At 43.4% G+C, this 14,700-nt stretch overlaps 1 protein-coding gene across 1 annotated transcript in view; it reads right to left on the bottom strand.

Annotated features, from left to right (window-relative positions):
- The window catches only part of slc46a3 (solute carrier family 46 member 3), a 23,068-nt gene extending 19,276 nt beyond the window's left edge, over positions 1-3,792 (bottom strand). The window contains exons 1-3 of the mRNA XM_038964812.1: positions 3,604-3,792; positions 2,336-2,449; positions 111-288 (exon numbers count right to left, since the gene is read on the bottom strand). Of these exons, the coding sequence (XP_038820740.1) occupies positions 111-288; positions 2,336-2,449; positions 3,604-3,792 (481 nt within the window). The remainder of the gene's footprint in view (positions 1-110; positions 289-2,335; positions 2,450-3,603) is intronic.
- Positions 3,793-14,700: the final 10,908 nt, after the last annotated feature.

The following is a 14,700-nucleotide window of genomic DNA, read 5'->3' on the forward strand; positions in this document are numbered from 1 at the left end:
TCCCTCACATTGGTAACTCCCCCCATCTCTAGCCCCAATCCCAACAATATTCATAATCCCACCCCCTTCCTCAGACAAATACTTAACCCCACCCCCCTCCACCCCCTCACCCTCACATAGGTCAGCTATATAGGCAAAACTTCCCCCCAGTAGAGCAGTGGGGCCCCCCATTACCCCAGCCAGGAACGAGGCCCCTAGCAGGTAACCCAGGCTGAGGGAGAGGTGAGACACGGTTGCATAGCACACAGCAAATAACAGCTCACCCAACAGTGGGGGGACGAGAGCTACCTAGAGATGGAGGGATGAGGGATGGAGGGGGACAAAAGGAGAGAGAAGGGATAGAGAGAGACAGAAGAAGGGAGAGAGGGGGAGAGAGAGACATTGATAACATACCAATTAGGAACCTCACACACACAGACCAATTAATATTTGAATCAGTTATAGAACCCATTTCCCTTTATGGTTGTGAGGTCTGGGGTCCGCTCACCAACAAAGAATTCATAAAATGGGACAAATACCAAATTGAGACTCTGCATGCAGAATTCTGCAAAAATATCCTCTGTGGACCACTTAAAATACCAAATAATGCATGCAGAGCAGAATTAGGCCGATACCCAGTAATTATCAAAATCCAGAAAAGAGCCGTTAAATTCTACAACCACCTAAAAGGAAGTGATTCCCAAACCTTCCATAACAAAGCGTTAATCTACAGAGAGATGAACCTGGAGAAGAGTCCCCTAAGCAAGCTAGTCCTGGGCTCTGTTCACAAACAGATCCCACAGAGCCCCAGACAGCAACACAATTAGACCCAACCAAATCATGAGAAAACAAAAGAGAATTACTTAACACACTGGAAAGAATTAACAAAAGAACAGACCAAACTAGAATGCTATTTGGCCCTAAACAGAGAGTACACAGTGGCAGATACCTGACCACTGTGACTGACCCAAACTTAAGGAAAGCTTTGACTATGTACAGACTCAGTGAGCATAGCCTTGCTATTGAGAAAGGCCGCCATAGGCAGACCTGGCTCTCAAGAGAAGACAGGCTATGTGCACACTGCTCACAAAATGAGGTGGAACTGAGCTGCACTTCCTAACCTCCTGCCAAATGTATGACCATATTAGAGACACATATTTCCCTCAGATTACACAGATCCACAAAGAATTAGAAAACAAACCCATTTTTGATAAACTCCCATATCTATTAGGTGAAATATCACAGTGTGACATCACAGCAGCAAGATTTGTGACCTGTTGCCACAAGAAAAGGGCAACCAGTGAAGAACAAAAACCATTGTAAATACAACCTATATTTATGTTTATTTATTTTCCATTTTGTACTTTAACTATTTGCACATAATATGACATCTGAAATGTCTTTAGTCTTTTGGAACTTTTGCGAGGGTAATGTTTACTGTAAAAACAACACATTTCACTTGCTTTGGCAATGGAAACATATGTTTCCTATACCAACAAAGCCCTTGAATTGAACATGGAATTGAATTGAAAGAAAAAGAGCGTTAAACAAATGAGTACCCAGGCTATTTAATTCTTTGGGATCGGTGTCCACGGGACAGTTGAGCTAACGTAGGCTAATGTGATTAGCATGAGGTTCTAAGTAACAAGAACATTTCCCAGGACATAGACATATCTGATATGGGCAGAAAGCTTACATTCTTGTTAATCTAACTGCACTGTCCAATTTACAGTAGCTATTACAGTGAAAGAATGCCATTCTATTGTTCGAGAAGAGTGCACAATATTGAACATGAAAAGTTATTCATAAACCCATTAGGCACATTTGGGCAGTCTTGGATACAACATTTTGAACAGAAATGCAATGGTTCATAGGATCAGTATAAAACTTTGCACGTACACTGATGCCATCTAGTGGCCAAAATATAAATTGCAACTGGGCTGGATTAATACATTTATGGCCTTTCTCTTGTATTTCAAAGATGATGGTACAAAAAAATACAGAAGAACGGTTGTTTTTTTTCTTTATATTACCTTTAACACAGATCTATTGTGATATATTCTACTACATTCCTTTCATATTTCCACAGACTTCAAAGTGTTTCCCTTCAAATGTACCAGAATATGCCTATCCTTGCTTCAGGTCCTGAGCTACAGGCAGTTAGATTTGGGTCATTTTAGGAGAAAAATGAAAAAAAGGGGCGGATCCTTAACAGCTATGGCATAAAAGTAATATATTGTCTACTTCAGCAAATGGTACCCTATTCCCTATATAGTGCATTACTTTAGACCAGGGCCTATAGGAGAATAGGATACCATTTTGGATGTAGTCATAGTAAATGTCATATATGTATTACCTTCCTGCCGCGGTGGTCGCTGTAGGAGACCAGGAGTAGGGAGGAGAGGAGACTGGGGAAGAGAAAACATAGCTCACTGTAGAAGAGGAACAGAGATGCCTCCTTCTGGATCTCCTGTAGGGGGGAAGGGAGGAGAGGGGAGGGGGGAGGAGAGAGGCGGGAGAGGAGGGAGAGAAGAGGAGAGAGGAGGAGGGGGAAGAGAGAGGAGAGAGAGGAGAGGGGGAGGAGAGAGGAGAGAGAGAGAAGGGGGGAGGACAGAGAGAGGAGGAGAGAGAGAAGAGAGAGAGAGAGAGGAGAGGGAGATAGGAGGGGGAGGGAGAGAGGAGATAGGAGGGGGAGAGAAGAGGGAGAGAGGAGTGGGAGGAGGGGGAGAGAAGAGGGAGAGGGAGGGAAAGAGGAGATGGAGGGAGGGGGAGAGAAGAGGGAGAGAGGAGGGGGAGAGGAGATGGGAGAGGGGAGGAGAGAAGAGGGAGAGAGGAGGGAGAGAGGAGGGAGGAGGGAGAGAGGAGAGAGGAGGAGGAGGGGGGAGAGACGGGAGGAAGATATGGGAGGGGGGGGGAGAGAGGAAGAGGAGAGAGGGAGGGGGGAGGGGAGGGAGAGAAGAGGGAGAGAAGGAGGAGAGAGGGGAGAGAGAGGAGGGGGGGAAGGAGAGAGGAGGAGGTGGAGAGAAAGGAGGAGAGGGCGGAGGGGGAGGAGGAGAGAGAGGGAGAGAGGAGAGGAGGGGGGGAGGAGGAAGAGGGAGAGAGGGAGGAGAGGGAGAGGGGAGAAGAGGAGAGAGGAGGAGGGGAGAGAAGGAGAGAGAGAGGAGGAGAGAGATGGGAGAGAGGAGAGGGGAGGAAGAGAGGGAGGAGAGGAGGGAGAGAGAGAGGAGGGGGAGGAGAAAGAGAGGAGGAGGGGGAGGAGAATTGAACAGATGTTCCTGGTCTTCCAGTTTTAGTTATATTTATTCACACAAAAGAAGACAAATTAAAGACAACTTAATTTAATGATTATTGCAACTGTTTGAATTGAATGTAAATAAATGTATTTGCGGTGTTTGAAGTGTTGATTCTGTAATTTGTAGTTTATTTGATTTTATATAATTTGGAATTTGTTGTATTGTTGTCCTCATTGCACCGTTGTAAATGAGGCCCCTGAATAGATAGCAACAAATAAAACAAATATATTTTGCAGATAAAACAAGTTAAAACCTCGTTAGGGTTGTACCTGTAGGTTCATTGATAATTTGTGTGAGATTGAGGGCATTGAAAGGTGTGTACGTCTCTCACCTGGTGAATGGAGCTGACGTTGATGCTGCTGTCAGAGCAGTGGGTGTAGTTCATCTGTGTAGGGTAGGGGGCGCCGGTGAGCTGCTGCCACAGCCTCCTGTAGACATACTGCTGGATCAGGGGGTACAGCATGAACATGGAGAAGGCATAGACACCAACCACAGGCTCTATCAGGAACACACGGACCATTATTAATCTAGTGAGAGGGAGAGAGAGAGAAAGAGGGAGAGAGAGAGAGAGAGAGGGAGACAGAGAAAGAGAGAGAGAGAGAGAGAGAGAGACAGAGAGAGACAGAGAGAGAGAGAGAGAGAGAGGAGAGAGTGAGAGAGAGAGGGAGAGATACAGAGAGAGAAAGAGAGAGAGAGAGAGAGAGAGAGAGAGAGAGAGTGAGAGAGAGAGGGAGAGATACAAGGAGAGAGAGAGAGAGAGAGAGAGAGAGAGAGAGAGAGAGAGAGAGAGAGAGAGAGAGAGAGTATTAGCATCCCTTTGTGAACCCGTCCTCTCTTCATTGTATTAGCATCCCTTTGTGAACCTGTCCTCTCTACATTGTATTAGCATCCCTTTGTGAACCTGTCCTCTCTTCATTGTATTAGCATCCCTTTGTGAACCTGTCCTCTCTTCATTGTATTAGCATCCCTTTGTGAACCCGTCCTCTCTTCATTGTATTAGCATCCCTTTGTGAACCTGTCCTCTCTTCATTGTATTAGCATCCCTTTGTGAACCCGTCCTCTCTTCATTGTATTAGCATCCCTTTGTGAACCCGTCCTCTCTTCATTGTATTAGCATCCCTTTGTGAACCCGTCCTCTCTTCATTGTATTAGCATCCCTTTGTGAACCTGTCCTCTCTTCATTGTATTAGCATCCCTTTGTGAACCTGTCCTCTCTTCATTGTATTAGCATCCCTTTGTGAACCTGTCCTCTCTACATTGTATTAGCATCCCTTTGTGAACCTGTCCTCTCTTCATTGTATTAGCATCCCTTTGTGAACCTGTCCTCTCTTCATTGTATTAGCATCTCCTTTGTGAACCTGTCCTCTCTTCATTTGTATTAGCATCCCTTTGTGAACCCGTCCTCTCTACATTGTATTAGCATCCCTTTGTGAACCTGTCCTCTCTACATTGTATTAGCATCCCTTTGTGAACCTGTCCTCATCTTCTATTATGTATGGCTCATCCCTTTGTGACCCCTCTCTCCTTTTGTCCTCTCTTCATTGTATTAGCATCCCTTTGTGAACCTGTCCTCTCCTCATTGTATTAGCATCCCTTTGTGAACCCGTTCCTCTCTTCATTGTATTAGCATCCCTTTGTGAACCTGTCCTCTCCTTCATTGTATTAGCATCCCTTTGTGAATCTGTCCTCTCTACTCTACATTGTATTAGCATCCCTTTGTGAACCTGTCCCTCTTTGTAAACCGTGACCTCTCCTCTGCTGTTCTCACCCTTCCTCTCCATTGTATTAGCTCCCTTTGTGAACCCGTCTCTCTCGTCCGTCCGTCCCTTCCTCATCTTCATTGTATTTTTTGCTTCCTCTTTAATTAGCATCCTCTTAATCCTCTCATAGCATCCCTTTGTGAACCTGTCCTCTCCCACATTGTATCATCCCTTTGTGAACCTGTCCTCTCTCTCATTGTATTAGCATCCCTTTGTGAACCTGTCCTCTCTTCATTGTATTAGCATCCCTTTGTGAACCCGTCCTCTCTTCATTGATGGCATCCCTTTGTGAACCTGTCCTCTCTATCTCTGTCCACATTGTATTAGCATCCCTTTGTGAACCTGTCCTCTCTACTTCCTTTTGTATTAGCATCCCTTTGTGAACCTGTCCTCTCTACATTGTATTAGCATCCCTTTGTGATACCTGTCCCTCTCTCATTGTATTAGCATCCCTTTGTGACCCGTCCTCTCTCATTGTATTAGCATCCCTTTGTGAACCTGTCCTCTCTTCATTGTATTAGCATCCCTTTGTGAACCTGTCCTCTCTCATTGTATTAGCATCCCTTTGTGAACCCGTCCTCTCTCTCATTGTATTAGGCATCCCTTTGTGAACCTGTCCTCTCTCATTGTATTAGCATCCCTTTGTGAACCTGTCCTCTCACATTGTATTAGCATCCCTTTGTGAACCCGTCCTCTCTTCCATTGTATTAGCATCCCTTTGTGAACCCTGTCCTCTCTTCATTGTATAGCATCCCTTTGTGAACCTGTCCTCTCTTCATTGTATTAGCATCCCTTTGTGAACCTGTCCCTCTCTCATCTCATTGTATTAGCATCCCTTTGTGAACCTTCCTCTCTGTACTCTATTGTATTCATGCCCTTTGTGAACCTGTCCTCTCTCTACATTGTATTAGCATCCCTTTGTGAACCTGTCCTCTCTCATGTATTAGCATCCCTTTGTGAACCTGTCCTCTCTCATTGTATTACATCCCTTTGTGAACCCGTCCTCTCTCATTGTATTAGCATCCCTTTGTGAACCTGTCCTCTCTCCATCTATTGTATTAGCATCCCTTTGTGAACCCTTCCTCTCTACATTGTATTAGCTTCCCTTTGTGAACCCGTCCTCTCTTCATTGTATTAGCATCCCTTTGTGAACCTGTCCTCTCTCATTGTATTAGCATCCTTTTGTGCACCTGTCCTCTCTCATTGTATTAGCATCCTTTGTGAACCCTGTCCTCTCTTCATTGTATTAGCATCCCTTTGTGAACCTGCTCCTCTCTTCATGTATATCATCCCTTTGTAAACCTGTCCTCTCTTCATTGTATTAGCATCCCTTTGTGAACCTGTCCTCTCTCATTGTATTAGCATCCCTTTGTGACCCTGTCCTCTCTCATTGTATTAGCATCCCTTTGTGAACCTGTCCTCTCTCATTGTATTAGCATCCCTTTGTGAACCGTCCTCTCCTCATTGTATTAGCATCCCCTTTGTGAACCTGTCCTCTCTTCATTGTATTAGCATCCCTTTGTGAACCTGTCCCTCTCTCATTGTATTAGCATCCCTTTGTGAACCTGTCCTCTCTTTCATTGTATTAGCATCCCTTTGTGAACCTGTCCTCTCTCATTGTATTAGTTAGCATCCCTTTGTGAACCCGTCCTCTCTTCATTGTATTAGCATCCCTTTGTGAACCTGTCCTCTCTTCATTGTATTAGCATCCCTTTGTGAACCCGTCCTCTCTTCATTGTATTAGCATCCCTTTGTGAACCTGTCCTCTCTACATTGTATGGGCATCCCTTTGTGAACCCGTCCTCTCTTCATTGTATTAGCATCCCTTTGTGAACCCGTCCTCTCTTCATTGTATGGGCATCCCTTTGTGAACCTGTCCTCCTTCACTTGTATTAGCATCCCTTTGTGAACCTGTCCTCTCTTCATTGTATTAGCATCCCTTTGTGAACCTGTCCCCTCTTCATTGTATAGCATCCTTTGTGAACCTGTCCTCTCTCATTGTATTAGCATCCCTTTGTGAACCTGTCCTCTCTTCATTGTATTAGCTCCCTTTGTGAACCTGTCCCTCTCTTCATTGTATTAGCATCCCTTTGTGAACTGTCCCCATCTATCTTCATTGTATTAGCATCCCTTTGTGAACCTGTCCTCTCTACATTGTATTAGATCCCTTTGTGAACCTGTCCTCTCTATTGTATTAGCATCCCTTTTGTGAACCTGCTCCTTCTCTCTTTTTTTCGTCCCATCTCATTGTATTAGTCCCTTTGAACCTGTCCCTCTCATTGTATTAGCATCCCTTTGTGAACCTGTCCTCTCTACATTGTATTAGCTCCCTTTGTGAACCTGTCCTCTCTCATTGTATTACATCCCTTTGTGAACTGTCCTCTCTACATTGTATTACAGCTCCCTTTGTGAACCTGCCTCTGTCCTCTCTTCGTCCTCCTTCATTGTATTAGCATCCCTTTGTAACCTGTCCTATCTCTCTTCTTGTATTAGCTCCTCCCTTTGTGAACCTGTCCTCTCTTACATTGTATTGCATCCCTTTGTGAACCGTCCTCTCTCATTGTATTAGCATCCCTTTGTGAACCTGTCCTCCTCTTCATTGTATTAGCATCCCTTTGTGAACTGTCCTCTCTACTTGTATTAGTATCCCTTTGTGAACCTGTCCTCTCTTCATTGTATTAGCATCCCTTTGTGAACCTGTCCTCTCTCATTGTATTGCATCCCTTTGTAAAACTGTCCTCCTGTCCTCATCCCTTTATGTATTAGCATTCTTAGCATCATTCCCTCTCTCCCTTGATTGCAACTTCCCTCTTTTACCCTTTGTGAACCTGTCTCTCACTTGTATTAGCATCCCTTTGTGACCTGTCCTCTCTACATTGTATTAGCATCCTTTGTGAACCGTCCTCTCCTCATTGTATTGCATCCCTTTGTGAACCTGTCCTCTCTCATTGTATGGCATCCCTTTGTGAACCTGTCCTCTCCTCATTGATTAGCAATCCCTTTGTGAACTGTCCTCTCTTCATTGTATTAGCATCCCTTTGTGAACCTGTCCTCCTCTCTACATTGTATTAGCATCCCTTTGTGAACCGTCCTCTCTCTCTACTTGTATTAGCATCCCTTTTGTGAACCCTGTCCTTCTTCATTGTATTAGCATCCCTTTGTGAACCTGTCCTCTCTACATTGTATTAGCATCCTCTTTGTTGAACCTGCTTCCTCTCTCATTGTATTAGCATCCCTTTGTGAACCTGTCCTCTCTTCATTGTATTAGCATCCCTTTGTGAACCTGTCCTCTCTCATTGTATTAGCATCCCTTTGTGAACCGTCCTCTCTCATTGTATTAGCATCCTCCTTTGTGAACCTGTCCTCTCTACATTGTATTAGCATCCCTTTGTGAACCTGTCCTCTCCTCATTGTTATTAGCATCCCTTTGTGAACTGTCCTCTCTCTCACTTGTATTAGCATCCCTTTGTGACCCTGTCCCTCTCTCTCTTAATTTGCTCCTTACCCTGTCCCGCCTCATCTTTTCCCTCTCTCAGAAATCTTCCTCTCTCTCATTGTATTAGCATCCCTTTGTGAACCGTCCTCTCATATGCTTATCCCTTGTCCGCACCTGTCCTCTCTTCATTGTATTAGCATCCCTTTGTGACCTGCCTGTCCTCTCTCTTACTCTTATTCTCCCTGTATTAGCATCCCTTTGCACTCCCTTTGATCCCTGTGAACCCGTCCCTCCTCATTGTATTAGCATCCCTTTGTGAACCCGTCCTCTCTCTTTGTATTAGCATCCCTTTGTAACTGTCCTCTCTACATTGTATTAGCATCCCTTTGTGAACCTTTCCTCTCTTCATTGTATTAGCCTCCCTTTGTGACCTGTCCCTCTTTCATTGTATGGCATCCCTTTGTGAACCTGTCCTCTCTTCATTGTATTAGCATCCCTTTGTGAACCTGTCCTCTCTACATTGTATTAGCATCCCTTTGTGAACCTGTCCTCCTCTACATTGTATTAGCATCCCTTTGTGAACCGCCCGCCTCTCCTCATTGTATTAGCATCCTTTGTAACCGTCCTCTCTTCATTGTATGCATCCCTTTGTGAACCGTCCTCTCTCATTGTATAGCATCCCTTTGTGAACCTGTCCTCTTTCATTGTATTAGCATCCCTTTGTGAACCTGTCCTCTCTACATTGTATTAGCATCCCTTTGTGAACCGTCCTCTCTCATTGTATTAGCATCCCTTTGTGAACCTGTCCTCTCTTCATTGTATTAGCATCCTTTGTGAACCGTCCCTCTCTAATTGTATTAGCATCCCTTTGTGAACCTGTCCTCTCTACATTGTATTAGCATCCCTTTGTGAACCTGTCCTCTCTTCATTGTATTAGCATCCCTTTGTGAACCTGTCCCTCTCTTCATTGTATTAGCATCCCTTTCCTTGTGAACCTGTCCTTCCTCATTGTATTAGCATCCGCATCCCTTGTGAAACCTTCCTGCTTCCGTCCTCATTTGATTGTCATCCTATCATTATCCCTTTGTGAACCTCTGTCCTCTCTCTCATTGTATTAGCATCCTTGGTGAACCGTCCTCCTTCATTGTATTAGCATCCCTTTGTGAACCGTCCTCTCTCTTGTATTAGCATCCCTTTGTGAACCTGTCCTCTCTACATTGTATTACATCCCTTTGTGAACCGGTCCTCCTCTTCATTGTATTAGCATCCCTTTGTGAACCTGTCCTCTCTTCATTGTATGGCATCCCTTTGTGAACCTGTCCCTCTCTTCATTGTATTACATCCCTTTGTGAACCTGTCCTCTCCTCATTGTATTAGCATCCTTTGTGAACCTGTCCTCTCCTCATTGTATTAGCATCCCTTTGTGAACCTGTCCTCTCCTCATTGTATTAGCATCCCTTTGTGAACCTGTCCTCTCTTCATTATGTATTAGCATCCCTTTGTGAACCTGTCCCTCTCATTGTATGCATCCCTTTGTGAACCTGTCCTCTCTTCATTGTATTAGCATCCCTTTGTGAACCTGTCCTCTCTTCATTGTATGGGCATCCCTTTGTGAACCTGTCCTCTCTTCATTGTATTAGCATCCCTTTGTGAACCTGTCCTCTCTTCATTGTATTAGCATCCCTTTGTGAACCTGTCCTCTCTTCATTGTATTAGCACTCCCTTTGTGAACCTGTCCTCTCCTCATTGTATTAGCATCCCTTTGAACCTGTCCTCTCCTCATTGTATTAGCATCCCTTTGTGAACCTGTCCTCTCTTCATTGTATTAGCATCCTCTTTGTGAACCTGTCCTCTCTCATTGTATGGCATCCCTTTGTGAACCTGTCCTCTCTCTCATTGTATTAGCATCCCTTTGTGAACCTGTCCTCTCTTCATTGTTTGGCATCCCTTTGTGAACCTGTCCTCTCTTCATTGTATTAGCATCCTTTGTGAACACTGTTCCTCTTCCTCATTGTATTAGCATCCCTTTGTGAACCTGCTGTCCTCTCTCATTGTATTAGCATCCTTTGTGAACCTGTCCTCTCTCATTGTATTAGCATCCCTTTGTGAACCGTCCTCTCTTCATTGTATTAGCATCCTTTGTGAACCCGTCTCTCTTCATTGTATTAGCATCCCTTTGTGAACCTGTCCTCTCTACATTGTATTAGCATCCCTTTGTGAACCTGTCCTCTCTTCATTGTATTAGCATCCCTTTGTGAACCTGTCCTCTCTTCATTGTTAGCATCCCTTTTGAACCGATCTATCTCTACTATGTATTAGCATCCTCTTTGTGAACCTGTCCTCTCTCATTGTATTAGCATCCCTTTGTGAACCTGTCCTCTCCTCATTGTTATAGCATCCCTTTGTGAACCTGTCCTCTCCTCATTGTATTAGCATCCCTTTGTGACCTGTCCTCTCCTCATTGTATTAGCATCCCTTTGTGAACCCTGTCCTCTCTCATTGTATTAGCATCCCTTTGTGAACCTGTCCTCTCTTCATTGTATTAGCATCCCTTTGTGAACCTGTCCTCTCTTCATTGTATTAGCATCCCTTTGTGAACCTGTCCTCTCTTCATTGTATTAGCATCCCTTTGTGAACCTGTCCTCTCTTCATTGTATTAGCATCCCTTTGTGAACCTGTCCTCTCTTCATTGTATTAGCATCCCTTGTGAACCTGTCCTCTCTTCATCATTGTATTAGCATCCTTTGTGAACCGTCCCTCTTCATTGTATTAGCATCCCTTTGTGAACTGTCCTCTCTTCATTGTATTAGCACCCTTTGTGAACCTGTCCTTCCTCTCTCATTGTATTAGCACCCTTTGTGAACCTGTCCTCTCCTCATTGTATTAGCATCCTTTGTGAACCTGTCCTCTCCTCATTGTATTAGCATCCCTTTGTGAACCTGTCCTCTCCTCATTGTATTAGCATCCCTTTGTGAACCTGTCCTCTCTTCATTGTATTAGCTCCCTTTGTGAACCGTCCTCTCTTACATTGTATTAGCATCCCTTTGTGAACCTGTCCTCTCTACATTGTATTAGCATCCCTTTGTGAACCTGTCCTCTCTTCATTGATTGGCATCCCTTTGTGACACCCGTCTCTCTCTACATTGTATTAGCATCCCTTTGTGAACCTGTCCTCTCCTCATTGTATTAGCATCCCTTTGTGAACCTGGTCCTCTCCTCATTGTATTAGCATCCCTTTGTGAACCTGTCCTCTCTACATTGTATTAGCATCACCTTTGTGAACCCCGTCCTCTCTAATTGTATTAGCATCCCTTTGTGAACCTGTCCTCTCCTCTTGTATTAGCATCCCTTTGTGAACCTGTGTTTAGTATTAAGATGGTCTGTGTTTAGTATTAAGGTGGTCTGTGTTTAGTATTAAGGTGGTCTGTGTTTAGTATTCAGGTGGTCTGTGTTTAGTATTAAGGTGGTCTGTGTTTAGTATTAAGGTGGTCTGTGTTTAGTATTAAGGTGGTCTGTGTTATGGTAGGTGTTTAGTATTAAGGTGGTCTGTGTTTAGTATTCAGGTGGTCTGTGTTTATTATTAAGGTGGTCTGTGTTTAGTATTCAGGTGGTCTGTGTTTAGTATTCAGGTGGTCTGTGTTTAGTATTCAGGTGGTCTGTGTTTAGTATTCAGGTGGTCTGTGTTTAGTATTCAGGTGGTCTGTGTTTAGTATTCAGGTGGTCTGTGTTTAGTATTAAGGTGGTCTGTGTTATGGTAGGTGTTTAGTATTAAGGTGGTCTGTGTTCAGTATTCAGGTGGTCTGTGTTTAGTATTAAGGTGGTCTGTGTTTAGTATTAAGGTGGTCTGTGTTTAGTATTCAGGTGGTCTGTGTTTAGTATTAAGGTGGTCTGTGTTTAATATTCAGGTGGTCTGTGTTTAGTATTAAGGTGGTCTGTGTTTAGTATTAAGGTGGTCTGTGTTTAGTATTCAGGTGGTCTGTGTTTAGTATTCAGGTGGTCTGTGTTTAGTATTAAGGTGGTCTGTGTTTAGTATTAAGGTGGTCTGTGTTTAGTATTAAGGTGGTCTGTGTTTAGTATTAAGGTGGTCTGTGTTATGGTAGGTGTTTAGTATTAAGGTGGTCTGTGTTTAGTATTCAGGTGGTCTGTGTTTAGTATTAAGGTGGTCTGTGTTTAGTATTCAGGTGGTCTGTGTTTAGTATTCAGGTGGTCTGTGTTTAGTATTCAGGTGGTCTGTGTTTAGTATTCAGGTGGTCTGTGTTTAGTATTCAGGTGGTCTGTGTTTATTAAGGTGGTCTGTGTTTAGTATTCAGGTGGTCTGTGTTTAGTATTAAGGTGGTCTGTGTTATGGTAGGTGTTTAGTATTCAGGTGGTCTGTGTTTAGTATTCAGGTGGTCTGTGTTTAGTAGTAAGGTGGTCTGTGTTTAGTAGTAAGGTGGTCTGTGTTTAGTAGTAAGGTGGTCTGTGTTTAGTATTAAGGTGGTCTGTGTTTAGTATTAAGGTGGTCTGTGTTTAGTATTAAGGTGGTCTGTGTTTAGTATTAAGGTGGTCTGTGTTTAGTATTAAGGTGGTCTGTGTTATGGTAGGTGTTTAGTAGTAAGGTGGTCTGTGTTTAGTATTAAGGTGGTCTGTGTTATGGTAGGTGTTTAGTAGTAAGGTGGTCTGTGTTTAGTATTAAGGTGGTCTGTGTTATGGTAGGTGTTTAGTAGTAAGGTGGTCTGTGTTTAGTATTAAGGTGGTCTGTGTTTAGTATTAAGGTGGTCTGTGTTTAGTATTAAGGTGGTCTGTGTTTAGTATTCAGGTGGTCTGTGTTTAGTATTCAGGTGGTCTGTGTTTAGTATTCAGGTGGTCTGTGTTTAGTATTCAGGTGGTCTGTGTTTAGTATTCAGGTGGTCTGTGTTTAGTATCAGGTGGTCTGTGTTTAGTATAAGGTGGTCTGTTGTTTAGTATTAAGGTGGTCTGTGTTTAGTATTCAGGTGGTCTGTGTTTAGTATTCAGGTGGTCTGTGTTTAGTATTAAGGTGGTCTGTGTTTAGTATTCAGGTGGTCTGTGTTTAGTATTAAGGTGGTCTGTGTTATGGTAGGTGTTTAGTATTCAGGTGGTCTGTGTTTAGTATTCAGGTGGTCTGTGTTTAGTAGTAAGGTGGTCTGTGTTTAGTAGTAAGGTGGTCTGTGTATTAGTATTAAGGTTGTCTGTGTTTAGTATTAAGGTGGTCTGTGTTATGGTAGGTGTTTAGTATTCAGGTGGTCTGTGTTTAGTATTAGGGTGTCTGTGTTATGGTAGGTGTTTTGTATTCAGGTGGTCTGTGTTTAGTATTCAGGTGGTCTGTGTTTAGTATTCAGGGTGGTCTGTCTGTGTTTAGTATTCAGGTGGTCTGTGTTTAGTATTCAGGTGGTCTGTGTTTAGTATTCAGGTGGTCTGTGTTTAGTATTCAGGTGGTCTGTGTTTAGTATTCAGGTGGTCTGTGTTTAGTATTCAGGTGGTCTGTGTTTAGTATTCAGGTGGTCTGTGTTTAGTATTCAGGTGGTCTGTGTTTAGTATTCAGGTGGTCTGTGTTTAGTATTCAGGTGGTCTGTGTTTAGTATTCAGGTGGTCTGTGTTTAGTATTCAGGTGGTCTGTGTTTAGTATTCAGGTGGTCTGTGTTTAGTAGTAAGGTGGTCTGTGTTTAGTAGTAAGGTGGTCTGTGTTTAGTATTCAGGTGGTCTGTGTTTAGTATTCAGGTGGTCTGTGTTTAGTATTCAGGTGGTCTGTGTTTAGTATTCAGGTGGTCTGTGTTTAGTATTCAGGTGGTCTGTGTTTAGTATTCAGGTGGTCTGTGTTTAGTATTCAGGTGGTCTGTGTTTAGTATTCAGGTGGTCTGTGTTTAGTATTTAGGTGGTCTGTGTTTAGTGTTCAGGTGGTCTGTGTTTAGTATTAAGGTGGTCTGTGTTTAGTATTAAGGTGGTCTGTGTTTAGTATTAAGGTGGTCTGTGTTTAGTATTCAGGTGGTCTGTGTTTAGTATTCAGGTGGTCTGTGTTTAGTATTCAGGTGGTCTGTGTTTAGTATTCAGGTGGTCAGTGTTTAGTATTAAGGTGGTCTGTGTTATGGTAGGTGTTTAGTATTCAGGTGGTCTGTGTTTAGTATTCAGGTGGTCTGTGTTTAGTAGTAAGGTGGTCTGTGTTTAGTAGTAAGGTGGTCTGTGTTTAGTAGTAAGGTGGTCTGTGTTATGGTAGGTGTTTAGTAGTAAGGTTGTC

This window comes from Salvelinus namaycush, chromosome 26 (genome assembly GCF_016432855.1).
Source record: "Salvelinus namaycush isolate Seneca chromosome 26, SaNama_1.0, whole genome shotgun sequence".
NCBI classification, from domain to species: domain Eukaryota; kingdom Metazoa; phylum Chordata; class Actinopteri; order Salmoniformes; family Salmonidae; genus Salvelinus; species Salvelinus namaycush.